Raw genomic sequence first — 27,990 nt, 5'->3', positions numbered from 1 at the left:
TTGTTTTATTTGATGCTACAAGCTTGGCACACCTGTATTTGGGGAGTTTCTCCCATTCTTCTCTGCAGATCCTCTCAAGCTCTGTCAGGTTGGATGGAGAGCGTCGCTGCACCGCTATTTTCAGGTCTCTCCAGAGATGTTCGTTCGGGTTCAAGTCCGGGCACTGGCCACTCACATTCAGAGACTTGTCCCGAAGCCACTCCTGCGTTGTCTTGGCTGTGTGCTTAGGGTCGTTGTCCTGTTGGAAGTTGAACCTTTTCATCAAGGATCTCTCCGTACTTTGCTTCGTTCATCTTTGTCTCGATCCTGACTAGTCTCCCAGTCCCTGCTGCTGAAAAACATCCCCACAGCATGATGCTGCCACCACAATGCTTCACCGTAGGGATGGTGCCAGGTTTCCTCCAGACGTGACGCTTGACATCCAGGCCAAAGAGTTCAATCTTGGTTTCATCAGACCAGAGAATCTTGTTTCTCATGGTCAGAGAGTCCTTTAGGTGCCTTTTGGCAAACTCCAAGGGGGCTGTCATGTGCCTTTTATAGAGGAGTGGCTTCCGTCTGGCCACTCTACAATAAAGGCCTGATTGGTGGAGTGCTGCAGAGATGGTTGTCCTTCTGGAAGGTTCTCCCATCTCCACAGAGGAACTCTGGAGCTCTGTCAGAGTCACCTCCCTGACCAAGGTCCTTCTTCCCCGATTGCTAAGTTTGGCCGGGCGGCAATCCGGTCTCGGAGCTCTACGGACAATTCCTTCGACCTCATGGCTTGACATGCACTGTCAACTGTGGGACCTTATATAGACAGGTGTGTGCCTTTCCAAATCATGTCCAATCAATTGAATTTACCACAGGTGGACTCCAATCAAGTTGTAGAAACATCTCAAGGTTGATCAATGGAAACAGGATGCACCTGAGCTCAATTTCGAGTCTCATAGCAAAGGGTCTGAATACTTATGTAAATAAGGTTTTTCTGTTTTTCTTTTTTATACATTTGCAAAATTGTCTAAAAACCTGTTTGCTTTGTCATTATGGGGTATTGTGTGTGTGGATTGATGAGGAAAATTTTTTATTTAATCAATTTTAGAATAAGGCTGTAACGTAAACAAAGTCGAAAAAGGGAAGGGGTCTGAATACTTTCCAAATGCACTGTACGTGAGTGTTTGACTAATTGCACGTGTGTGTGTATATGGCCTGTATACTGTGTGTGTGTGTGTGTGTGTGTGTGTGTCTTCAAGTGGCCAACTGAAATCTGTGAAAGCAGTGACATCATGCCCCAGGATGCTGTTATCTGGCCAAACACACTATAGAGGGTTGGAATGTGTGTGTGCGTGCGATGGTCTGAAACACTCTCTGTTTGCCCCCATAGATAGGAGTGAGTACTGCCTTGCTGACCACTGCCATCGGATTCATATCTGTCAATCAAACATGGGGAGAAGAGTGGGCAGTCATCCCTATATCACTCCAGGTCAGTTCAACAACCCGTCCCCCTTTGGTGGCTGTGCATCATACTGTATTATACAGGACACCTTCCTGATATGTGGTTATATACTTGAAAAATCACATGTTAACAACTGTATTGAACTACATACAATGGCAACATTCAATATAGAAATGTGTCTAACAGATGTGTTATTAAGACTGAGTCAATGGGTTAATTGGTTTATTTTATTGAATTCTTTATGGTTTTAGTAATCATGCTGTAGCCTACCATAACCACTGAATTATTTTTTTGATAACTGTGAATGACTGTAGTAATGCCACACCTTTAACACTCAATGATGTCATTAATAGAATGGGTCTCCTCTGGTCCCCTGTCCAGGCCACAGGTCCCTTCCTACACCTAGGAGCTCTGGTGGCTGTCACCGCTCTGGCCTGGCTGGTGGCTGGGCAGGTCGCCCGCACAGAGAAAACAAGTAAGCCGCCCGACCAGACCCCGACAGTGTTACTGACCGTGGTAGTTCTGCGCGGTATACTGAAACTTCTGTACTAGAATTTTTGTTAATTTCGGTACTTCTGTCAAATGTGTCTCACGTCATATATGGGTTGAGAGGATCGAGTCTGTTTAGTAATTTGTCTGAATCTTCTCAAGAGGGCAGTAGTAAGCTAGCCAGGTTACTTGCGCTTGCGCATGCAGCTGACACAGCACGAGCCACTTTTAAGAAGCAAGCGAGAGAGAAAATCCAGACCGCATGGCTTCTTCAAAAGAAAACATCATACCTCCACGTCCGCAGCTTGTTGACAAAACTGGCTCCAGAAGCGAACTGTGGGAATATTTTGCTTGCAGAGCAGATTAGGGCCAGCCCACCAAAACAACTAAGCAAAAGGTGTTACAAAGCAATGCAGTGCAAGGGAGGTTTAGTTCCAAAACGACATAAAAAAATTAAAAAACTATTTTACACACGACATTTGCATTGTAACGTTGTCGTTATTCTACTAAATTTGAATTATTTTTGAGTGACAATGACGCAAACATATTGTAGTGACCCTGGTTTATAAGCACGGATATCGACTCTGCTACTCGAGCATGCTTTTGTGGCACAGTCTATGGCGCACTGGGCTTCGGGCCATAAGGTTGAGGGTTCGAACTGTGCTCCCTGCCTGTTTCATTACAATATATTCAGCATGACATTCATGTGAGTATTACAATATGATTACACAACCCAAAAGTAAGGTGAAATGCACTTATAACTTGACAGCAATATATTTAGACAATTTCACGTTTGTCTGGGCTTGCTAGCAGTAGCCACTTGCCAGCCAGCAGCCCTGGGTGGAGCATTGCACCAAGGGAAGTGAAATGCACTCTGGGAATCGTAGTATACTGTGTAAATTCCATTGTACTTCTATGGCGTGTAGACTATTGCAATATAGAAGCTTTAGAAATTAGCTCCACGTGTTTTTTATGTCGTTTTGGAACTGAACTATTCATTTAATACATTACATTATTTAGCTGTAATGAATTATAGGTCTAATGAATGTCATTTGACCCAATATTATGGCCATAGATTAGCAAATTTACCCTTTTGTCTGCTCTGAGTCTCCGATATGGTTTTGCATAAGGAAAGTTGAAGATATTCTTCTGTTATTTAATATGGTGTTTTATTTTTTGCTAGAAATTGAATATAGAATAGAAGATATTCTATTTGTTATTTTAGTTGTTCTACCAGTTATCAACATATTGTTCAATGTTAAAAATATATATAACCCCAGTGGTTATTCTGTGACTTTAGCTACAGTAATACACTTTCCTTTTTTTTGCCGTGGCAATGTTTCGGTATAGAGTATCCTTTTTGTATTGAGTTTCGGTATTGAGTATTATGATACAAACGTGGTATCGGTACTGAAATTTTAAAAATCTGGTATCGTGACAACACTAGACCATGTTACCGACTGTTCACCTCACTGAAGAAAGCTCAGCTACTACTGCCAGATGACTTAAAGGAAAACTCCACCAAAAAACAATATTTGGGTATTTGTTTCAATACCTTTCAAAATACAGAAATCATCCCTGTATGATGCATTTTGCATCATATGATGCTGCGTCATACAGGGATGATTTCTGTATTTTGAAAGTTACATATCTTGAAAACTTGATTGCTGACAAGCAAAACATTTTGGGACTATGTCAACAATGGACTAATGAAAGAAATACCAAAAGATAGATTTTGGGTGGAGTTTTCCTTTCACAGCCTCACAGAGCTTTATGCGTTAAATGATTAACACCATGTACACAAAGGGCAAGCCCCCTCCAGGCCCCCGTCAGGTTGGCAGGGAGACTAGGCATTCCTCTGGCCTCACGTGACACCACCAGTCTACAGGACATTATTAGGCCCCTGAGGTCTGTTAACACGGCCAGTTAGACATCAAGTACTGGGGTATTTTTGCCTTCCTTAAATCTGTCAGAGAGACTAGTACAGGGGAGGCAGAGTAGTGTTTCTGACGTGCTTTGGGATCTAGATTAAATACTGAATCGTCAGTGCTGTTGTTTAACTTTCATGAATATTCAGTTGTACTTTATAGACACTCCAATTCCATTTTTTCTACTTTGCATTTGGGTAGAACAGTGGATTTTTGTGCAAGGACACAAAGCCCCAGCAGTCTGTTTACTCTCACAGTAACTCTTGCCAAAGAGTTGCATTATTAATGTGTGCTGTAATATTGCTACAATATAAAAACCCTATCATTTATTTATTATTCATTTTACCAGGCTATTCTTATTTAAATACAGTATACAGTGCATTTGGAAAGTATTCAGACCCCTTGACTTTTTGCACATTTTGTTACATTACAGCCTTATTCAAAAATTTATGACATTAGTTTTTTTCCTCATCAATCTACACACAATACCCCATAATGACAAAGTAAAAACAGGTTTTTAGAAATTTTAGCAAATGTATTAAAATATAAAAAACAGGAGTACCTAATTACACAAGTATTCAGACCCTTTTCTATGAGACTCGAAATTGAACTCGGGTGCATCCTGTTTCCATTGATCATCCTTGAGATGTTTCTACAACTTGATTGTAGTCCACCTGTGGTAGATTCAATTGACTGGACATGATTTGGAAAGGCACACACCTGTCTATATAAAGTCCCACAGTTGACAGTGCATATCAGAGCAAAAACCAAGCCGTGAGGTCGAAGGAATTGTCCGTAGAGCTCCGAGACAGGATTGTGTCAAGGCACAGATCTGGGGAAGGGTACCAAAACATTTCTGCAGCATTGAAGGTCTCCAAGAACACAGTGACCTCCATCATTCTTAAATGAAGAAGTTTGAATCCACCAAGACTCTTCCTGGAGCTGGCCGCCCAGCCAAACTGAGCAATCGGGGGAGAAGGTCCTTGGTCAGGGAGGTGACCAAGAACCTGATGGTCACTCTGACAGAGTTCCTCTGTGGAGATGGGAGAAGGACAACCATCTCTGCAGCACTCCACCAATCAGGCCTTTATGGTAGAGTGGCCAGACGGAAGCCACTCCTCAGTAAAAGGCACATGACAGCCCGCTTGGAGTTTGCCAAAAGGCACCTAAAGGACTCTCAGACCATGAGAAACAAGATGGTCTGATGAAACCAAGATTGAACAGATTTGGAAAACCTGGCACCATCCCTACGGTGAAGCATGGTGGTGGCAGCATCATGCTGTGGGGATGTTTTTCAGTGGCAGGGACTGGGAGACTAGTCAGGATCGAGGGAAAGATGAACAGAGCAAAGTACAGAGAGATCCTTGATGAAAACCTGCTCCAGAGCGCTCAGGACCTCAGACTGGGGCGAAGGTTCACCTTCCAACAGGACAACGACCCTAAGCACACCGTCAAGACAACACAGGAGTGGCTTCGGGACAAGTCTCTGAATGTCCTTAAGGATCCCAGCCAGAGCCCGGACTTGATCCTGATCGAACATCTCTGGAGAGACCTGAAAATAGCTGTGCAGCAACGCTCCCCATCCAACCTGACAGAGCTTGAGAGGATCTGCAGAGAAGAATGGAAGAAACTCCCCAAATACAGGTGTACCAAGCTTGTATTGTCATACCCAAGAAGTCTCGAGGCTGTAATCGCTGCCAAAGGTGCTTCAACAAAGTACAGAGTAAAGGGTCTGAATACTTATGTAAATGTGATATTTCAGTTTTGTTTATTTAATACATTTCCCAAAATTTCTAAAAACCTGTTTTTGCTTTGTCATTATGGGGTATTGTGCGTAGATTGATGAGAAAAAATTATATATTTAATCAATTTTAGAATAAGGCTGTAACATAACAAAATGTGGAAAAAGTCAAAAGGTCTGAATTCTTTCCGAATGCACTGTATGTCTCTTTAACAAATAAAATCTATTTCAGTGTAGCAGACATTAGCCTGTGGTCTAGCGGTGGCTTACAGAGGTCAATAGGTCCTAGACGTGAGGTTAGCTGTGTAGCTAGCTGGCGGACCTCTGTGTGAATGCCAGAGAGGTTCTGAGGGCAGAGGGTGAAGGCTTTCAGCCTTGTGTCTGTAACGAGAGTTCTTCTGACGCAGTCGATCTGGCCTAAGCACTGACCTTGAAATGAATCCGACCTCCTGTGTCAGTGATGTACTCTAGCTACATTCATCATCACTTACCTGCAGTACAGCACACAGAGATGGAACAGGAGAAAGTGTGGCTAGAGGCTGGCTGGCTTTGACATCGTATATATCTCAACCCAAACTGGCCACGTAAAATGTTTAGAAACATTTAGTGAATGGTCTTCTTGCCCATAGAGAAGCTACATTCAGATGTGCTATTTATTTCTGTCCTTGACCATCTCAGTACAATAGACATCCGTGACAAGAGCAAAAAAGTATTCCATGACATTGATCCATTTGGCCATAGCTATTCTATATACTTAGGTATTTTATTCATTCTATGTTGTGTTCTACCCCCTCCCCAGGGTTTCTGTGCATTCTACATCCATGTTGTTCTACCCCCTCACCAGGGTTTCTATTCATTCTACATCCATATTGTGTTCTACCCCCTCCCCAGGGTTTCTATTCATTCTATATCTATGTTGTGTTCTACCCCTCCCCAGGGTTTCTGTTCATTCTATATCCATGTTGTTCTACCCCCACCCCAGGGTTTCTATTCATTCTATATATATGTTCTACCCCCACCCCAGGGTTTCTATTAATTCTATATCTATGTTCTACCCCCTCCCCAGGGTTTCTGTTCATTCTATATCTATGTTGTGTTCTATCCCCTCCCCAGGGTTTCTGTTCATTCTACATCCATGTTGTGTTCTACCCCCTGCCCAGGGTTCCAGGTGGTGGTTCTCCTGCTCTACCTGAGTGTTCTACTAGGCCTCTACATGGCCCCCCTCTCCATCACCTCCCCCTGCATCATGGACCACGCCAACCTCACACCACGGCCTGACGTCATTGGCCACCAGGGCGCCCCCATGGTGAGTCAGCTGAACCAGCTGCCCAATCAGAGGACTTGTAGGGGGAGGCACCTCCTACGCTATGCTTATAGAGGATACAATAACAGACCCATAGAGATGTAACCTTCATAGAGGGCACTAGAGAAACCATGCTGGCCAACAGTTTATCTTCATATTTCCACCCACTCACTTCCTTCATACTACCTAGGGCTATTCTAGTGTATTAATGACATGTAACCAACCCTACCAGTCAAAGTCTGGACAGGTTTTTCTTTATTTTTTACTATTTGTTACATTATAGAATAATAGTGAATACATCAAAACTATAAAATAACACATATGGAATCATGTGGTAACCAAAAAATGTTAAACAAATCAAAATATATTTTATATTTGAGATTCTTCAAATAGCCACCATTTGCCTTGATGACAGCTTTGCACACTCAAGTAAAACAATGTGGAGGAATTAACAGTCTTAAAGACCTGAGAACTCCCCCAGGACATGCCACATGTCCCACTCTGTTTCCCAGCAGCACTTTACATTGATTTTCCCAGGCCTCCAGTCCAGTCCCCTCACAGTTTTACAGACAGTTTGACCTACAGTATCACTGACCGTTATCAGTTTGACCCATGTGGCCTGGTGTCGTGTATTGCACCAGTTAGTATATGTTCAATAGTCTGTTGTTTATCAAGCATGTGAGCTCATAACCCATGACTTTTAACTGGAATCCATTCTCCAAGTTTCCTCATACCCATTTAAAGGGTAATTTTAAAAAATGTAAACTTCATATTCATCATCCAGCAGCACCCCAACAACATACTATGTGAAAATGGTGCATTTCAAAGGAGTATTAGACTTCTGAAACCTATATGAAACTGTGAACTCTCAGATTGCAGTAAGGTATATGAACCTCTCTGACCTCCATGAAACATCAATATGATGTATGTCTAGACGGTGTACTGATGATGTTCCTCTCCGTCCATCTGTCTGTCTGTAGCTGGCCCCAGAGAACACCATCCTGTCCTTCCAGAGGGCTCTGCAGATGAACGTCAGTGGGCTGGAGGCTGACGTGGCCATCAGGTACACACTTACACACCGAAAAAGACTCACAATGAAGCCAAACTAGATCAATAGGGAGCTGCAGCGAGAGACCGCGAGAAGTCAAGTATGTTGTGGTTGATGGAGGAGTCCAGCCAAGCACAGGTCATCCAATGTCATGCTGCTGGTCTGGGCCTCCTGTCCAGGGTTCGGGCCCTTATTAGCAGCAGTAGTAGTAGTGGTGGTGGTGGCAGCGGTGTTGGTGGTGGTGGTGGTGGCAGTTTTAGTAGTAGTAGCAGCGTTAGTAGTAGTAGTAGTAGTAGTAGTAGTAGTAGTAGTAGTAGTAGCACTAGTAGTAGTAGCAGCACTAGTAGTAGTAGCAGCGCTAGTAGTAGTAGCAGTTTTAGTAGCAGCAGTAGTAGTAGCAGTTTTAGCATTTTAGCAGCGGTAGTATAGCAGCAGTTTTAGCAGTAGTAGTAGCAGCAGTTTTAGTAGTAGTAGTAGTAGTAGCAGCAGTTTTAGCAGTAGTAGTAGTAGCAGCAGTTTTAGTAGTAGTAGCAGTAGTAGTAGCAGTTTTAGCATTTTAGCAGCGGTAGTATAGCAGCAGTTTTAGCAGTAGTAGTAGCAGCAGTTTTAGTAGTAGTAGCAGCAGTTTTAGTAGTAGTAGTAGTAGTAGCAGCAGTTTTAGCAGTAGTAGTAGTAGCAGCAGTTTTAGTAGTAGTAGCAGTAGTAGTAGCAGTTTTAGCATTTTAGCAGCGGTAGTATAGCAGCAGTTTTAGCAGTAGTAGTAGCAGCAGTTTTAGTAGTAGTAGTAGCAGCAGTTTTAGCAGTAGTAGTAGTAGCAGCAGTTTTAGTAGTAGTAGCAGTAGTAGTAGCAGTTTTAGCATTTTAGCAGCGGTAGTATAGCAGCAGTTTTAGCAGTAGTAGTAGCAGTAGTTTTAGTAGTAGTAGTAGCAGTTTTAGTAGTAGTAGCAGCAGTTTTAGCAGTAGTAGTAGCAGTAGCAGCAGTTTTAGTAGTAGTAGAAGTTTTAGTATTAGTAGCAGAAGTTTTAGCAGCAGCAGCAGCCAGGACAGCACTTTCATAGAGCCATTGCTGTTTTTAGATAACATGAGATGACAAGATGAGCTAGAAGAGCAAATCCAATAGAGAGGAGGTGTTTGTGAATGAGTTGGATGCAGTGTGCGTGTGTGTGCATGCGCGCATAGATGTATGCATACAGGTACATGTGTGCTGTGTCTGTCGGTGTGCTTTTCATTTTGTGCCATGTTTATGAATGTGTGATTGTATCTGTATGGAGCCACGTGTGTTTCTGTCTGTATGTGCCTTTGTGTTCATGAAAGCTCATTTAGCGTGTGTTTACACTCCTCCACTCTCTCTGGTCCCTGTGCGGCCCTAAATAAGATGAATGGGAGGGGGAGACGTGTGTGCTGATGACAGGTGGGCTGGGCTCTGGGCTGCACTGAGCTCATGGTGGAGCTGACTAATGAAACCTAAACGGGCCTGGGCCAGGCTCTATACATCCGCCTGACCAGAGACACAGCAGAGCTATGCACGCGTGTACACACACACACACACACACACAGACTCGCACACGCACAAATATTTGCGCACACACACACACACATCCGAAAGGACAGAGGTCATTCAGGCACTAATTGAACATTTCAGTGACACTAAATGGTCACTAGAAACGATGAGGTATGATAGACATAAGCTACATTATGTTTTTGGTCCGATTTAGTTGCTTGCTTGGGATGGAATCTTACGAAACTGTTGCGATTCTAGTTTTGAATTTGACGAACAATTCCAAGTGAAGGTAATGTGTTGTTGTTTTCCATGTCGTACAACCTGAGGTTAACTGAAAAGGTGGGGAAATGATTTGGCATTCAAAGTGAAGGTGAAGCAAGTAACATGAAAGTAGCTTTCATGTAAAGTGACTTTTGCCTCAAACAACTCTAGTCTGTTCCTGTCATGATTGAAGTGTTTTGGGGATTCCCTAGAGAGCATTCAGTATTTATGTTGTAAGAATTTCCACTTAGAACCACAAAATATCAGGGGATATAAAAATCTGTGAGATTCTGAGAAATAAGATGATCATATGATGTTGAAAAAAACTGTACGGCACTGAATATACTATTGTATTAGTAGACCTGACTGTTTAACTCTTTCCTGTCCTAGCCTTGACGGGATACCATTTCTGATGCGAGACCGCACCTTGAGGAGGACTACAGATGTGGGGAAGGTGTTTCCATCCAGACAGCTGGATGATGCCTCCTCCTTCAACTGGACAGACTTACACAGCCTCAACGCCGGCCAGTGGTTCCTCAAGGTACCACAATATTACTCACAACCCCGCTAGGGAGGAATGGCTCTGTCACACCCCCGCTAGGGAGGAATGGTTCTGTCACACCCCCGCTAGGGAGGAATGGTACTGTCTGTCACACCCCCCGCTAGGGAGGAATGGTACTGTCTGTCACACCCCCGCTAGGGAGGAATGGTACTGTCTGTCACACCCCCCGCTAGGGAGGAATGGTATACTCTTATGCCATCTTTCTCTCTCTGAAGGTTTCTAATGAAATGTAGTCATGCAGTAAATGTGCTGTATCTTTGTAGGACCTCACACCACCCTTTCTTTCACTAGGCCTATATTTCTCCTCCATGCTTTGGGTCCATTTCATTGCCACTCGGCTGATAGGAAATCTCATTAATGAAGTGGAGAAAGTGCCCAATTTTATCAATCAAGATTACTTCCCTGGATTGAGTTCAAATAGAATTGACCTAAACCCTGATCTCATCTCTCATCATAAAGTGGTGTATTATTACGATTGCCATATAAACGTAGAAATACACTAAATTTATCAGATTGACTGTGAGTACCTGTGTGCGTTCTCCTATAGGACGACCCCTTCTGGACGGTCCAGTCCATGGCTCAGAGGGAGGTGATGCTGGTGGGGAACCAGAGTGTGTGTAGTCTGGAGCAGCTGCTGAGGCTAGCCACCCCGCATAACCACACAGTGGTGTTCAACCTTCGCAGACCCCCGCACGGACACCCCTGCTACCACAGCTGGATCAACGATACCCTGGAGGTCATACGCCTGTCTGGGATTCCACAGCACCTGGTGAGACAGGCATCACACACTGTTGGGGTATAGAATGAGGAAGACAACACTAGTGTACCCGGCTGAGATAGTGGTCCTTTGATGGATTGTAAGTCGCTTTGGATAAAAGCGTCTGCTAAATGGCATATCATATTATTATATTAGATAGTGGACAGAACCTTGTTAGGACTCAGACACTGTCCCCTTGGGTTATCTAGGGAAATCAAGAGGAGGAAAACACTATTCATAGTGGAGAGAGGGAACTGACTACTGTCAGCTTGAGGCTGACCTGAAGATTGCCTGTGACATCCATCAATGTCACCAATGTAATAATCATTACTCTGTCATCACTGATGTCACTAACTGCACATCTACATCCATGTCCCATAAGTAATCTGAGCTGTGTGTGTGTGTGCAGGTGATGTGGACCCCAGACTGGGACAGGGGGCAGGTAAGACAGGTGGCTCCAGGGCTTCAGCAGACGTCAGTAGAGAAGCTGCCTCCTCAGGTCCTTCACCAGCAGGGAATCAGCAGACTACTGCTACGTTACAGCCAGGCCAGTCCCTATGACATCCGGTGGGTTAACACACACACATACATACATACACTGTGTGTGCTTCTTCTGTATATGTGTGTCTGAAATATGAATGTGTCTGTCTTCACCCCCCAGAGAGTTCTCCAGGAGCAACGTGAGTGTGACTCTGTACACGGTCAACGAGCCCTGGCTGTTCTCTGTGCTCTGGTGCAGCGGCGTCTCCTCTGTCTCCTCTGAAGCCCCCAACATCCTCAAAAAGGTGCCTTACCCCATCTGGCTCATGGTAAGTCCCTCACAGCACCCCCCCTACTACCCACACCATTACCCCCACAGCAGCACCCACACCATTACCCCCACAGCACTTCCTAGAACCCACACCATTACACCCACAGCACCCACACCATTACCCCCACAGCACCCCCCTACTACCCACACCATTACCCCCACAGTACCCCCCTACTACCCACAATATTACCCCCACAGTACCCACAACATTACCCCACAGCACCCACACCCACACCATTACCCCCCTCTAGTACCCACACAATTACACCCCTAGCACCCACACTGCCCCAGGCCCTCCTGGCACCCCTCTCTGGGTTAGCAGACTCCCAGCAGGGAACACTATGGGTGGTGCAGACTAGAATATAGAGCCCATCCTGGGTGAGGTTCACATGGAGTTCAAGCTAGCACTGCATCTCTGTTACCCACCCTGTCTGTCTGTTAGCTAGTCAATATGGCCACTACTACACTGGTAGTATGGGATCTAGGTCTATGTGGAACTTCATTAAATTGTCCTTTCACTCCTAGTTACATTATTCTGACTAGAGTATTATTTTGTTATTGTCCATCTCTAACTTGGAGCACCTTTTGAATATCTAGTCCATTATGCATTACACATTACTTACTGTACCACAATATTATATTAATTTCAATGTTACATAATTTTAGGAAGGCATGCTTTGTTCTAGGTTTGTTGCTACCTGCCGTTGTTTTAGGAGACAGTGCCACCTGGTGGTCTAATGCTGCCATGTGTTTCAGAGTCCAGATGAATACTGTCTGATCTGGGTCGCCGCTGATCTCATCTCCTTCACTGTAGTAATAGGTATCTTTGTATTCCAAAAGTAAGTACTCCTTTTTTTTAATATATATATATATATATATATATATATAATTTTTTGGTACTTCTTACCCAATTTTGTGATATCCACTTGGTAGTTAGTCTTGTCCCATCGCTGCAACTTCTGTATGGAAGCGAAGGTCGAGAGCCATGCGTTCTCCGAATCACAACCCCGGCAAGACGCACTGCTTCTTGACGCACTGCTTCTTGACGCACTGCTTCTTGACGCACTGCTTCTTGACGCACTGCTTCTTGACACACTGCTTCTTGACACACTGCTTGCTTAACCCGGAAGCCAGCCGCACCAATATGTCGGAGGAAACACCGTACAACTGGCGACTGAAGCCAGCGTGCATGCGCCCGGCCACCACAAGGAGTCGCTAGAGCACGATGGGACAAGGACATCCCAGCCGGCCAAACCCTCCCCTAACCCGGATGACGCTGGGCCAATTATGTGCCGCCTCATGGGTCTCCCGGTCAGCTGGGGCTTAGTGTACAATGCATAATAATGATATCTGCCATTTAGCAGACGGTTTTATCCAAAGCAACTTATAGTCATGCGTGCATACATTTATTACGGATGGGGTGGTCCTGGGATTCGAACCACTATCCTGGCTTTGCAAGAGCCATGCTCTACCAACTGAGCTACAGAGGACCAGCAGGCTCCATGTACAGCAGGCTCCTGTCTGTTGTAAAGCACACATTACCGTTATATTGCATTAATTAGGGTTTCCCCAAGGGAAGATTAACCATGATTTTTTTTCAAGGTCATTGTTGATCTTCGACAGTGAATCTACTACAGTGTTTCTACACCCCCGTCCCTCAATTACCTTCAGTGAATGGCAAGAGTCCCTTAGCAGAGGAATACCATCCAGCCAATGTGAATAAAATTGTATAGTGGGTATTGACAGGCCATTTTCCAGCAAGTGTGTTAAAACACAGGGAGAGGTGAAACACTAGTTATTTGATAAAGCTAATTTACAATGCCAACACCTTGGCTTGGAGAATCAGCTGGAGAAGTATCTCTCGTCAACCAAACAATGTTTCACCTTACAGTTTTTGCAGAAAGTATGCTTCCTTGAATCTTCTGAAAGACTATGGGAAGCTGCTAAAAGGAATTTCACCTTCCTTCCTGAGCCATAATGCTGTTGTGGGATGGAGGACAGCAGAGCAAGGTCTCCATCCTTATTGTGTGGGGTTTGCTATGCTTAGCGAAGTGCTGGCCGCTGCTGGCTTCTAAACTGACCTCTTTTAATCTCTCCGCCTTCTTTTCTCCTTTTTCTCTTCCTCCTTTTTCTTCTTCCTCCTCTCCTCTGCCTGATGTGCATGCTCCTCCTCTCTGCTGCATTCTGGCATCTGTCAGCTATCACATTATCAGGTAACTGGGTCAACTCTGACCCACGATGCTTTTCCTTTTTCTCTCTTTCTTCCTCTCTCTCCATTTCCTTTTATTTATATCTCTGTGTAGCCAATATCTCATTATCATTTAATCCTTTCTTTCTATGGACGTCATCGTTTAAATCTTAGATCTCTCTGTCTATTCCTCTCACCTGTATCGTTGTTGTATTTCACTGCTACCACTTCTCGTCCTCCCCACTAGAGGGGAGTATAAAGTAAATACAAGCAAGCCTACCACTATTGGCCTTTAAGTGGCAGACAGCAATGCTTTCTCCCACACAGCACAAATGCTTGTGTTGACTTTTATCCCGCTTGAGTTTTACTGTTAACATTATTGACCGAATGACAAAGTCTACAAATTAATTCTAGAAATGTATTAGAAGGAAGCGCTCATTTTCATTTATGGTGTTGATTTGGACAAAAGCTCTGCTGTTTTTTTTTTAAGTGCATTGATGCATTAGCCAAGACACAATATTGCTAATGTAATCATTTGATTTACATGCCTCTATTTGTTAATTACAATAGACAAATTAATTGCTGAAGTAAATCTTCTTGCCTCAAATGTTACTCCAGTTGTGATGCTCAAACACCACTGGGTTTATATATATCATTAGTTAAGTAAAAATACTTTAAAGTACTACTTAAGTAGTTTTTCTTGGGTATCTGTACTTTACTTTACTATTTATATTTCGGACAACTTTCACTTTTACTCCACTACATTCATAAAGAAAATAATGTACTTTTTACTCCATACATTTTCCCTGACACCCAAAAGTACTCGTTACATTTTGAATGCTTAGCAGGACAGGAAAATTGTCCAATTCACACACTTATCAAGAGAAAATCACTGGTCATCCCTACTGCATCTGATCTGGTGGACTCACTAAACACAAATGCATCATTTGTTAATTAGTGTTGGTGTGCTCCTGGCTATCCGTACAATTTAAAAAATGCTTTCTGGTTTGCTTAGTATAAGGAATTTGAAATGATTTATACTTTTACTTTTGATACTTAAGTATATTTTAGCAATGACATTTGCTTTTGATACTTAAGTATACTTAAAACCAAATACTTTTAAACTTTTACTCAAGTAGTATTTTACTGGGTGACTTTCACTTTTACTTGAGTCATTTTCTATTAAGGTATCTTTACTTTTAATCAAGTATGACAATTGGGTACTTTTTCCACCACTGTATGTATTGGCCATTGAGAAGCATTGAAGCCACCGGTCAGCCATATTGGCACTCCCTAGTAGGAGCAGTCTTCCATGAGAATGAATGAAATTCTACTGTATTTCAGTTAAATGTGATCAAGGACAAAATTACATGTATTTAAGTATTTTGTTGTAGTGGGGACAAGAAGATTAGTAATCAAAACAAATTAAACATTAAGGAATTTTTTATTTGTATGTTTAGCTCACATAATATATTGTAAAATTATGTATTAAGGTGTCTGTAATAGAATAAATGGGGCAAAAACGAATGTACATTAATAAAGGCATTTCTATAGCTTCCCCACCATTGTAGAACATATTTTGGGAGTGCCAGGATGGAGGCACGGTGGCTTCAACACAGCACCCCCCATCAGTCATCTAGTGTATATATAAATCATTGGTCACAACTAGTCAGTAACTGATAAGTATGAGCTTTCAGAGAAGTGGAGATGTCTTTGGCTCAGACTCTGTTCTATTTGTACATGTCCTTGTAGATGCATGTGTGCATACATCATTTGATTAATTCAGTACAGCAACCAACTTCAATATTTGTCTGTTTGCTTGGTGTCGTTTTGAGGTCAGCCAAATAGAAGTAGAAGACTGAGGCAAAATGGTGCCCAGTGCCCACACATGTTGACCTAGCTATCTCCAAGCAAAATGGCTGACACATTTTGACATGCCGTTAGCTCCATATAGGACAGGTCCTTGAGAGCAGAGGCAGCAGTACTGTGGTATGACCAGAGGCTCTATATCAGGCCTCTCCAACCCTGTTCCTGGAGAGCTACCCTCCTGTAGGTTTTCTACCCTGATTCAGCTTATCAACCAGCTAATTATTATAATCCAGTGCGCAACAATAGGGTTGGAGCGAATACCTACAGGATTGTAGCTCTCCGGGAACAGGGTTGGAGAGCCCTGCTCTATATGATGCCCTGACCTCTGTGTGACCTTTCCTCTCTAGGTGGAGGTTGAGTGGCATGCGCAGCTACAACCCTGAACAGATCATGCTGAGTGCCGCAGTCCGGAGGTCCAGCAGAGACGTCAACATCATGAAGGAGAAACTAATCTTCTCCGGTAAGGAAGGACCCCACAGAGAGGAGAGCTGGACGTCCTGTGTCTACTGGATTGTGTGTTGGTGTTTGTTTCTCTGGCTGTGTCCCAGTACTCTGAAATGGCTTCCTCTCTTCTCCTTATTTATTTATTTATCACTGATCTGATGACATTGGATAGATGAAGTTGATGCCCGGTTGTTTTGGCCAGCCATATTGCTTTCACCTATTAATCAGTGGTCACAGAAAAGGAGACAAGGGAAGGCAGACATTTTAGGAGTATCTGGGGATGCCAGTGTGTGACCCTATCCCAGCATGCATGTCTCTGAGTGTTTGTGATGTAATTGTCCTCCCCAAGGTCAACCGCAGTAGTGTGTGTGAACTGCACTCCTCTCCACCTCCAATCCTCTTCATCCTGCCATCTCTCCATCCTCCTCCGGCTGCTGTGACCATTCCTTCGACCATTCTATCCCTCCCTTCCCCCCCTCTCCTCCCCAATCGCCCACCAGAGTCCTGCGTCGTGTATAAGGGCTCCTAGACAGCCCACTGTGACCCACCAGCCTCTCCTGGTGGGTGGTGAAAGGTAAGTCTAATGATGATGCTGATGAGGGTCTTCAATGACCATCAGTCAGTCCAAACCACTCTAGAATCACACTAGTAGGTCTTAGAAGAGATACGTGGTGACACACAGAGCGAAGGAAGCTAAGGGATTTCTCTGGTGTTGGTTTGGATATGATGTTGCAGTGATATTGTTTTGGATGTTGTGCGTATTCAATGTGCATTGATGTGGTCTGTGTTGTATCAGTGAAATACCCTGTGAACACCTACTGATGTCCCTTCACCCTTCTTCCTCCCAGAGGTGAGCAATGGTGTGGGCAGTGCTGAGGACCTGTACATGGAGAATGGCTTCGACTACTACAACAACGAAGGCATCTGCCATTGACTCTCTCTCCTAATGTGAATCTACTGAAAGACACCCGACTCTACTAGCATGTGGAAACTGAGTAAATGAAGACTTCCAAGTGACTGTCTTGTGATTGGCTTGTCTGTTCTGATTACTCTTGTTTTACTCAGTGCATCCAGATAGTTTTTGGTTTGTTCCTCCGAACTACTGACTGACTGACTGATTGATTGATTGATTGACAGGCTGCTGTATTGCTGAAGAATCCCAGGCAAGCACCACCCATTGCTTTGTACATTCTGTAAATAGGTTTGTTTTTGCTTGTTATATACAATGTGGGACTAAAAGCACTTTTTATTGATGAACCAATTGATTCGTCAGATCTGTGGCCTTACCTCTAGATCAGGGGTGGGTAAACCTCTTGGCTCGAGGTCCACAACGGGATTTTGAAATTCAATGGAGGGCTGCACATTTTTTTTTTTTTTTTCATTTGTTTGTCAAAATCAATTTGCTGGCCAGAAAAATGCCATTTTATTTCAAAATATATTGGTCCATTATATATAGTTTTTTACTCAAACCTCCTGTGGGCTGGGATTGAATGGGCTCATGGGAGCCGGATCTGGCCCACGGGCCGTAGTTTGCCCAGCCCTACTATAGATCCTTTGGAGCCCCCCCCAGTTACCAATGCTTGTTTATTATTAAGAACCTATTTGTTTGTTTCTACACTGTTCTTTTCTTGCTGTCACTTTATAGCACAGCCAATTCTTAGTTATATAGAGGAATTACTACTTGTGCAGCATTGCAACTTTTTCTTGCCTTCTTTGGGCGCTATTGTACTTTTTTGGAACAAAAACAACATGAACAAGCTGTTTACAGAGGTCCTGCCTTCTCCGACTGAGTGAAATATTTACATCATGTAAGATAATGATTTGAATAGATGTTTTGAACAACATTTCCTTCATCCATGCATGTGATATACAATATCAAGTGACTTCATATGAGCTGTGCTGTCTCGGGCAGGGCTTGTGTTCAGGCAGAACTGATGTCTACTGGATGTGGTTTTGTGATGTTTTCGGTTCATTGTGAATGTGTTTTGATTTTTAAAGGATGCGTACAGTGCACTGTGTATTATGGCAGTAGAGATTTCACCCCCTACCCCTAGTGTGCAGTTCTACATGGAGTGTGTACATATTACAAACGATTTATATGCTATGGCTGGCTGAGCATTATATTGGAAATGTGATCCTGATTATGCATTATAATAGCTATAGTGTTGAGAAGTTTATGAAAGTCAGTCATTTAAATATTTTGCCGACCAACTTCTCAATGGCAATTGAACTCATGATGGTGTTTGAAAAGCAAAGTGCATCATATGGTGATATTAAAGGGTATCTTTTATGTTGTGATGAAGTGGGGTGTGTTATATTAACTGTGAAAATAAAGCTCTAGGCTGTTGAAGGGACGACGCTGAGTATCAGAATAGTTCACACAGGGTCAAGGAATGGATTGACTTGTGTTCATTTACTCCTTTTGGTATTTGTGTGCCTCAGAAGTCAACATTAAAATGCTTCTGATACCAAAGTGATATCCTTTTATTGTGATTTTTTTGTGAAGAGTATTTTCTAGATAGAAGATAACTGTAACAAACCATTTAGGTTGGTGTTTACTGTGTAGATTTAGCTCATGTCAACCATATTCCTACTGTATGTGAATGCTTGATGTACAGTGCCTTCAAAGTATTCACACCCCTTGACTTTTTCCACATTGTGTTACAGCCTGACTTTAAAATGGATTAAATTGATTGTCACTGGCCTGCACGCAATACCCCATAATGTCAAAGTGGAATTATGTTCTTAGACATTTTTACAAATGTAATTAAAAATGAAAAGCTGAAATGTCTTGAGTCAATATGATATGGCAAGCCTAAATAAGTTTGAGTAAAAAGTGCTTAACAAGTCACATACGTTGCATAGACTCAATCCAGGTATGCAAAGCTCTTAGACTTACCCAGAAAGACTCATCTTTAATCGCTGCCAAAGGTGATTCTAACAAGTATTGACTCAGGGGTGTGAATACTTAGGTAAATTAGATATTTCTGCATTTCATTTTCAATAAATGTACATACATTTCAAAAAACATTTTCACTTTGTCATGGGGTAGTGGGTGTGTAGTTGGGTGAGGAAAAAAATATTTAATCCATTTTGAATTCCAGCTGTAACACAAAATGTGGAATAAGTCAAGGGGTATGAATACTTTCTGAAGGCACTGTATGTTCTATGCAGTAGCACATACCAGTAACTAACACCATTGTGGATCTCTGTTTATACTGATGTTTTTCCCTCTGAATTGTAAAGTTACGCGGCAAGATGTTACCACATTGCTGAAGAAGCTAGTGAGTGATGATGGTAAATGCAATTTGCAAGATTTTATCAGTCTGTGCTGGGAACATCACAAATATCCTTTAAATTGTTTTCACCTGTACTAGAAAGTCAGTCTTTCATAGAATGCAGACGGCAAGATGCATCTGTATGTTGATATTTTCCCTTACAGCAATGGCAATCTCTGTTGGGTCGTGAACTATGTTTTAATGGATTTGTATGTGTATTAAAGCTGGCTTTAATTTTGTTCGCTGCTCTATAAAATCCCTCATAGAAAAATACAATTTCACTGCAGAACTTCAATGGTATTTTGGGAAATTCCGGATGTATTTTTTAAAGCAGCATTTAGTACAAGCAGATATCTACGGGGGGCATATGAGAGGGGTGATTTGAAGAATAAGCAAAACTTGAGGTACAAAAATATCTTAAGTTACATACTCAAATGGAAAGGTCCAGAAAAATTCCTATAGCATATCGCTATAGAGAACAATGCAATCAGTACAGTATGTAAGGCACGTTCAACAAGGAATGCATTCAAACTGTTTACCTTGTTGAACGAACTTCTAAAAGGCATACAGTATTTCAATCTTTCCACTATCAGTCCTGACTAGACTGGTATTTTGGAATGTACATTCTATACATGAATTGACTAATCGTTGTAAATTATCAACCAACATGTTTGTTCTCTAATTCCAGGGGCTCTAACAGCCTCAACTATTACTGTCCACCCACGGTAACACATTAACAGGCACCATAAGCCGAGTCGCTTCTTTTTATGGCACTTACAATAAATACTTCTGTATATAGAAGTACTATAAGTGTCAGCCAGTGTACTCTATGATTCAGAATGATGACGCTGGCTAACAAGTTATATAGTTTTCAAAGTGGAATACTTAGCATGTCCCTTATTTTGACAATTACTTAATCAGTTAACCCATACAAAACTGACATCTCACAAAGCTGAGCATAGGCTACTGCTTGAACGTAAAGCTAGTAACAATATGTGCAAAAATATTTGGTCCGAAACTCTAATAGAATACTGCCTTAGTCAATAGAATGACTCCCTAAAGGACTGGTGGTTCTTCATATCAGGTGACTTAAAAGCACAAAGCCTAATAGTACAGTTCTACACGACCACAGCAGCTCTCTGAAAAGGCACAAGCACGTTGTGTCATCAACTGAAAAACAAATACACCTTGTACAGTAAACCCCATCCACTCACAGTACAAACACTAGAAATAAATAAATAAATAGCTGAAGGTGTCTTGGCTGGTCACAGTTCTCTAGAAATAAAGGTTGTTCCCATGAATTGAACACCATTTTCAACCTACTACAGTTGGTCTAATAAATTGGGATGGCAGTTCAAAAGTGATTGTGTAATTTGAGTTTCTCTGTGAATATATTCCAGTGGCTATTATTACAGCTGAAGAAGATAATATTTTAACCTCATGATACTATTGCACACCTGGTGAAGATGGAGAAGGACAATTAACAGTTAAAAATGCAGACCATCCTTTAATATGGAAAGTATCTGTCTGGTGGCATCCTTGTGTCCCTTGCTACCTCTAGACTAGATCAATTGAAGTTGGTCTTGCGGAGGTGTCTGTTGGGGATCTCTATAGCGCTGACCTGTAGGGGCCAGGAGCCGCCCATGATGCCAGCCTGGATGGCCACCCCGGTCACCACTGCCAAGTCTGGGTCCACCGAGGTGTTGGGCTCCTTCCCAAAGTACTCACTGATCAGCTTCCTGATCCTAGGGATGCGGGTGGAGCCTCCCACCAGAACTATCTCATCCACTTCCTCCTTCCCCAGGTGGCCCTCGGCCAGCACTGTCTCTACAGGCGCCAGAATCTTCTGGAAGAGGTCGGCGTTCAACTCTTCAAACAGCTCACGGGTGATGACTGCTTGGAAGATGACTGGGATTGGGTCCTTGGCGGGCCCCTGTGGTGGTTGCTTGGGGTCCCCTTGGGGCTCCAGGTGCAGGGGTACCCTGAGGTGGGCGCTGGGCTGCAGGGTGAGATTAAGCTTGGCAGCCTCCACTGCCTGGCGGAGGCGGTGGATGTCCTCTTTGAGGGTGGGGGGAATGCCGTACTGTAGGTGGACCCTCTCCATGGTGTACTGGAGCAGCCTCTGGCTGAAGTCCTGTCCCCCCAGCTTGTTGTTACCTAGGAAACGAGGACACAACAGCAAGGATAATTCTCTGAGCCCAAGAATAATATCTGTTAGTGTTGTATTGAGGTTAATTTCAAGTCATTATCATGTACTGTCTGGTTTGAATTAGTTGTGCCAATTGGAAATGGTCCTCTTTAACTACAATATGGCAAATGTTCCACTTGTACTGTATGCCCAATTTAATTCCAGAAGATAAATGAAAATGACACCAACTAAACCATGCGTATCTACAACATGATAAGGAGTTGAGAGTCGATTAGAGTCTTACCTGCCATGGCTCTGGTGAGGAACATGCCCCCCTGTTTGTTGAGCAGAGAGACGTCCAGCGTTCCTCCTCCCAGGTCTACCACCAGCACGTTGAACACATCCACCTTGTGTAACCCGTACGCCATCGCTGCAGCTGTGGGCTCGTTGATCACACGCAGGATGTCCAGTCCTGAGTGGTGTAAACAGAACAATCAGATGTTAGTTACAGTGGGTAGTGTATATTTGGTCAAAGCCCTTAGGAATCTTAATGTCTTTGGATTAGGTGTCCAATATTCTACTCTGTGTGTATGCATCCATCAGTGCATTCGGAAAGTATTCAGACCCCTTCACTTTTTCCACATTGTTACGTTACAGCCTTATTCTAAAATTGATTAAATTGTTTTTTTCCCCTCATCACTCACTCATACAATACCCCATAATGACAAAGCAAATACGGGTTTTGAAATGTTTCATAATTTATTAAAAATAAATCAAAACTGAAATATTACATTTACATAAGTATTTCAGACCATTTACTCAGTACTTTGCTGAAGCACCTTTGGCAGCGATTGCAGCCTAGAGTCTTCTTGGGTATGACGCTACAAGCTTGGCACAACTGTATTTGGGGAGTTTCTATTCTTCTCTGCAGATCCTCTCAAGCTTTGTCAGGTTGGATGAAGAGCGTCGCTGCACAGCTATTTTCAGGTCTCTCCAGAGATGTTAGATCGGGTTAAATTCCAGGCTCTGGCTGGGCCACTCAAGGACATTGAAACTTGTCCCGAAGCCACTCCTGCATTGTCTTGGCTGTGTGCTTAGGGTGTTTGTCCTGTTGGAAGGTGAACCTTCGCCCCAGTCTGAGGTCCTGAGCTCTCAAGAGCAGGTTTTCATCAAGGATCTCTCTGTACTTTGCTCCATTCATCTTTCCCTCGATCCTGACTAGTCTCCCAATCCCTGCCGCTGAAAAACATCCACACAGCATGATGCTGCCACCACCATGCTTCACCGTAGGGATGGTGCCAGGTTTCCTCTAGACGTGACGCTTGGCATTCAGGCCAAAGAGTTCAGTCTTGGTTTCATCAGACCAGAGAATCTTGTTTCTCATGGTCTGAGTCTTTAGGTGCCTTTTGGCAAACTCCAAGCGGGCTGTCATGTGCCTTTTACTGAGGAGCAGCTTCTGTCTGGCCACTCTACCATAAAGGCCTGATTGGTGGAGTGCTGCAGAGATGGTTGTCCTTCTGGAAGGTTCTCCCATCTCCACAGAGGAACTCTGGAGCTTTGGTTGGGCGGCCAGCTCTAGGAAGAGTCTTGGTGGTTCCAAAAATCTTCCATTTAAGAATGATGGAGGCCACTGTGTTCTTGGGGACCTTCAATGCTGCAGAAATCTTTTAGTACCCTTCCCCAGATCTGTGCCCCAACACAATCCTGTGTCTCGGAGCTCTACGGACAATTCCTTCAACCTCATGGCTTGGTTTTTGCTCTGACATGCACTGTCAACTGTGGAACCTTTTATAGACAGGTGTGTGCCTTTCCAAATCATGTCCAATCGAATTTACCACAGGTGGACTCCAATGAAGTTGTAGAAATATCTCACGGATGATCAATGGAAACAGAATGCACCTGAGCTCAATTTCAAGTCTCTGAATACTTATGTAAATAAGATATTTCAGTTTATTTTTTTTATAAATTTGCAAAAATGTATACAAACCTGTTTTCGCTTCATCATTATGGTGTATTGTGTGTAGATTGATGAGGAAAAGTTGTATTTAATCAATTTTAGAATAAGCCTGTAATGTAACAAAATGTGGAAAAAGTCAAGGGTCTGAATACTTTCCGAATGCACACTACCGGTCAAAAGTTTTAGAACACCTATTAATTCAAGGATTTTTCTTTATTTTTACTATTTTCTACATTGTAGAATAATAGTGAAGACAAACTATGAAATAACACATACGGAATCATGAAGTAACCAAAAAAAAGTGTTAAGTCAAAATGTTATATTTTAGATTCTTCAAATAGCCACCCTTTGCCTTAATGACAGCTTTGCACACTCTTGGCATTCTCTCAACCAGCTTCACCTGGAATGCTTTTACAACAGTTTTGAAGGAGTTCCCACATATGCTGAGCACTTGTTGGCTGCTTTTCCTTCACTCTGCGGTCCGACTCATCCCAAACCATCTTAATTGGGTTGAGGTCGGGGGATTGTGGAGGCCAGGTCATCTGATGCAGCACTCCATCACTCTCCTTCTTGGTAAAATAGCCCTTACACAGCCTGGAGGTGTGTTGGGTCATTGTCCTGTTGAAAAACAAATGATAGTCCCACTATGCCCAAACCAGATGGGATGGCGTATCGCTGCAGAATGCTGTGGTAGCCATGCTGGTTAAGTGTGCCTTGAATTCTAAATAAAACACAGACAGTGTCACCAGCAAAGCACCCACACACCATAACACCTCCTCCTCCATGCATTACGGTGGGAACTACACAAGCGGAGATCATCCGTTCACCCACACCGCGTGTCTCACAAAGACACGGCGGTTGGAACCAAAAATCTCAAATTTGGACTCCAGACCAAATGACACATTTCCACCGGTCTAATGTCCACTGCTCGTGTTTCTTGGCCCAAGCAAGTCTCTTCTTATTATTGGTGTCCTTTAGTAGTGGTTTCTTTGCAGCAATTCAACCATGAAGGCCTGATTCACACAGTCTCCTCTGAACAGTTGATGTTGAGTTGTGTCTGTTACTTGAACTCTGTGAAGCATTTATTTGGGCTGCAATCTGAGGCTGGTAACGCTAATGAACTTATCCTCTGCAACAGAGGTAATTCTGGGTCTTCCATTCGTGTGGCGGTCCTCATGAGACAGTTTCATCATTGCGCTTGAAGAAACGTTCAAAGTTTTTGAAATGTTCCATATTGACTGACATTCATGTCTTAAAAGTAATGATGGACTGTCGTTTCTCTTTGTTTATTTGAGCTGTTCTTGCCATAATATGGACTTGGTCTTTTATCAAATAGGGCCATCTTCTGTATACCCCCCTACCTTGTCACAACACAACTGATTGGCTGAAACGCATTAATAAGGAAAGAAATTCCACAAATTAACTTTTAAGAAGGCATACCTGTTAATTGAAATGCATTCCAGGTGACTACCTCATGAAGCTGGTTGAGAGAATGCCAAGAGTGTGCAAAGCTGTCATCAAGGCAAAGGGTTGCTATTTGAAGAATATCATATAAAATAGATTTGTATTTGTTTCAACACTGTTACTAGATGATTCCATGTGTGTTATTTCATAGTTTTGATGTCTTCATTATTATTCTACAATGTAGAAAATAGTAAAAATAAAGAAAAACCCTTGAATGAGTAGGTGTTGTAAAACTTTGGACCGGTACTGTATGTATGTAAGTTATGGGTTTAGAACAAACACCTCATTATATCAGGGATTAACATTGAAGTCTGTAAGGAAGTTGTACATCAGAAAATGTAAATTAGCTATTTACAAGCAGAAGTGTCATATTGCCTGCCTTTCACCTACACATAGGAGAGGAATCAGAAAGATAAGTAATCGAATGCTTTGTATTTAGGTTGTTATCAGTAAAAAAAAACATCAGAGCAAGCTCAGCTCACCATAAATTATCTGTCCTTCACTTACACAATGTGGATGAACCAGAAATACCAGTTTAAGTCTAGGAATTCTTTGCAGCTTGGTTCTTTTAAAAATAAATCAATAAAGACACCTCAGAGCAGGCTCAACTTGCATGACTGATCAGTTTACTTGCCCCAGGCAACAGGGCAACCCTTAATGTCAATCCCTGTATGATAGACTGTTTCTAAATGAGACTATACTAAAAAGCTATACAGTAAGTATTTCCTGTAGCTTTGTTTACACATCAAATCAGATATTGTATGACTTGATACAGTATTGCCAGGTAGAGACTGACCGGCCAGGTTGGCAGCCCTGATGGTGTAGTTCCTCTGTCTCTCATCAAACTCTGCAGGGACAGAGATAACAGCCCTCTGAATGGGGACACCCAGGTGACGCTCCGCCATCTTCCTCAACTTCAGTAGCAGCCGAGAACCAATGAACTCGGGAGTAACAGTGAACGTCTGGTTGGTGGTGACCAAGAACTCTGCACTGCCATTGTTGTTTATCACCTGAAAGAAAGGTATATTGTTACAAATGAAAGTCAGCAGTCATTGATATAGCATATTTATACACCTGTAATCACACATAGCTTATGCAGCCAAATACTGATGCTGTATTAAATCCTTTCCACTGTGGTGTATTGACTGTCAAAGTAACTACAGGAGTATGTACTGTACCGTACCTTGAATGGATAGCGAGCACTTTCCTGCTGAAGGAGCTCTTGTTCGAATATCTTCCCAATAAACCGCTTGGCATCATAGATTGTGTTTTCAGGATTGCTGTCGGCCAGATCCTGACCCTCGTGACCGGCGAGGACTTCGGTAGGGGTGAACGACACCGCACTAGGGATGGTCTTCCGCCCCTCCTCATCCCCTATCACCTCCACATCTCCGGTACCCGGGTGGAATACTCCCACGGAGCAGAAAGTGGTTCCCAGATCTAGACCGATAACTTTGGGTTTCGGTAGAGGCAGATACTGCTGGCCCAGATAGCCAGCCAGAAATAGAGCCAGAATGACCGATCCTGCGACACGGAAGATGGATGTTTACTACGTAGCTAACTCGCATTTAGCTAGCTAACTAACTAACAACTGGTACCGATAGCCTACTTATTTACATATTAATTCAGCGTTGACAGCTATGACACTTTGTTTACCTTTCCAGCTAACGTTAATTGACTACTGTAATTTAGGTAGCAACTAGCCAGCTACCGCCGGTAACTTGTCAGCCCACTTGCTAGTTACAGTTAGCAAGTTAAACAGCTGGTTAGTTACACAACAACAAGCACACGTTACGGTTAAATCTTACTTACCGATCATAGACATTTCCCCAGCCATTGTCAAGTATTGATCACCAACGAACTCAGACGTAGTAAAACAAAATCTAGGCTAATCGACTCATCAGTTTCGGAATGGATGATTGTTGTCACTAGTTACCACAGCCACTAAGTCATAAACCCCGCCTATTTCTACAATTTTGAACGTAACCCTTAAATACACTGCTAACCATATCCTTAAATTAAGACCAAAAAGCTAATTTTTAGGATACCCAATTTAGACTTTGTGACTGTGGTAACTAGTGGAAACCCCCTCTTGACCGGTTCTGCGTTCAGAATAATGTGGATGATCCACAGAACGACACGTCACCATTATGTGGTCTGAAGCTTCTGGGTAACGTAGTCCAATCCATGCGTTATCGCTTATATATACACGGGATGAGAAAGCAAAGAAACAACCTTTCCCATGAACACTAGTCGTATATGACGTTTCAAATGTGTGCGTGTTTAGCGTCGTAACATTTTGAGGCTTGCAACATTTAGCAATATTGTACAACTGCAACACCTTGCTCTCTGTGCACATTTTGCTTGAAATTATATTATACATTCAATGCAGTACAAATTAACGGATTAGTTAGACAGATGACTCTTGATGCATAAGAACTTTATTAATGTGTAACATATTGCACTTATTGAGTTCTACAAGTATGTACATTTCACAGGAGGTTGGTGGCACCTTAATTGGGGTGGACTGGCTGGTAGTAAGGGCTGGAGCAGAAACTGTAGAATGGGATCAAATACATCAAACATATGGTTTCCATGTGTTTGATGCCATTCCATTCACTCAGTTCCAGCCATTATTATTAGCCGTTCTCCCCTCAGCAGCCTCCACTGGTACATTCTGTTAAACCAAGATTGTTCAAAGATATATGATTACTATCCTTGTTGGGACAAAAACAATGAATTTCCATTCAAAATCCTATTTCCCCTAACCTCTAACCTAACCTTAACCCCAAACGCCTAACTCCTAAACCAAATCCCCTACGCCTAAAA

General features: G+C 42.8%; 2 protein-coding genes across 4 annotated transcripts in view; one reads left to right on the top strand and one right to left on the bottom strand.

Moving 5' to 3' along the window:
* The window catches only part of LOC121567732 (glycerophosphodiester phosphodiesterase domain-containing protein 5), a 72,895-nt gene extending 54,084 nt beyond the window's left edge, over positions 1-18,811 (top strand). The window contains exons 6-18 of one of the 3 annotated variants that reach the window (XR_006001159.1): positions 1,361-1,459; positions 1,814-1,907; positions 6,751-6,896; positions 7,874-7,956; positions 10,094-10,244; positions 10,813-11,034; positions 11,432-11,589; positions 11,684-11,831; positions 12,590-12,672; positions 14,032-14,046; positions 16,238-16,350; positions 16,684-16,908; positions 17,183-17,274. Coding sequence is in view for 2 of the 3 variants with exons in the window: in XM_041877971.2 (XP_041733905.1) it covers positions 1,361-1,459; positions 1,814-1,907; positions 6,751-6,896; positions 7,874-7,956; positions 10,094-10,244; positions 10,813-11,034; positions 11,432-11,589; positions 11,684-11,831; positions 12,590-12,672; positions 14,032-14,046; positions 16,238-16,350; positions 17,183-17,268 (1,398 nt within the window). In the remaining variant the exon portion in view is untranslated. Of the gene's footprint in view, positions 1-1,360; positions 1,460-1,813; positions 1,908-6,750; positions 6,897-7,873; positions 7,957-10,093; positions 10,245-10,812; positions 11,035-11,431; positions 11,590-11,683; positions 11,832-12,589; positions 12,673-14,031; positions 14,047-16,237; positions 16,351-16,683; positions 16,909-17,182 lie in introns of all 3 variants that reach the window. The other 2 variants (XM_041877971.2, XM_041877972.2) reach the window with 2 other exon arrangements.
* Positions 18,812-19,902: 1,091 nt separating this feature from the next.
* LOC121567731 (heat shock 70 kDa protein 13-like) lies at positions 19,903-27,269 on the bottom strand. The gene is made up of 5 exons (XM_041877970.2): positions 26,974-27,269; positions 26,345-26,685; positions 25,958-26,171; positions 22,045-22,212; positions 19,903-21,769 (listed from the first exon to the last, which is right to left on the bottom strand). Exons 1-5 carry the CDS (start codon positions 26,996-26,998, stop codon positions 21,180-21,182), a joined length of 1,338 nt encoding a protein of 445 aa, XP_041733904.2. The 5' UTR covers positions 26,999-27,269; the 3' UTR covers positions 19,903-21,179.
* Between the last annotated feature and the right edge of the window lie 721 nt (positions 27,270-27,990).

Source organism: Coregonus clupeaformis, chromosome 6, assembly GCF_020615455.1.
Source record: "Coregonus clupeaformis isolate EN_2021a chromosome 6, ASM2061545v1, whole genome shotgun sequence".
Classification (NCBI taxonomy): Eukaryota; Metazoa; Chordata; class Actinopteri; order Salmoniformes; family Salmonidae; genus Coregonus; species Coregonus clupeaformis.
Note: the sequence above shows the minus strand (reverse complement) of the source record. Positions and strands in the feature narration are given on the sequence as shown.

Excerpts from the sequence above, each read along its gene's own strand:
- LOC121567731 (XM_041877970.2), bottom strand. The coding sequence starts at position 26,998 with ATGGCTGGGGAAATGTCTATGATCG. Across the intron at positions 22,213-25,957 it reads CAGGGCTGCCAACCTGGCCG|GACTGGACATCCTGCGTGTG; the intron begins GTCAGTCTCTAC and ends TACACCACTCAG. Across the intron at positions 21,770-22,044 it reads CCTCACCAGAGCCATGGCAG|GTAACAACAAGCTGGGGGGA; the intron begins GTAAGACTCTAA and ends CTCGTTTCCTAG.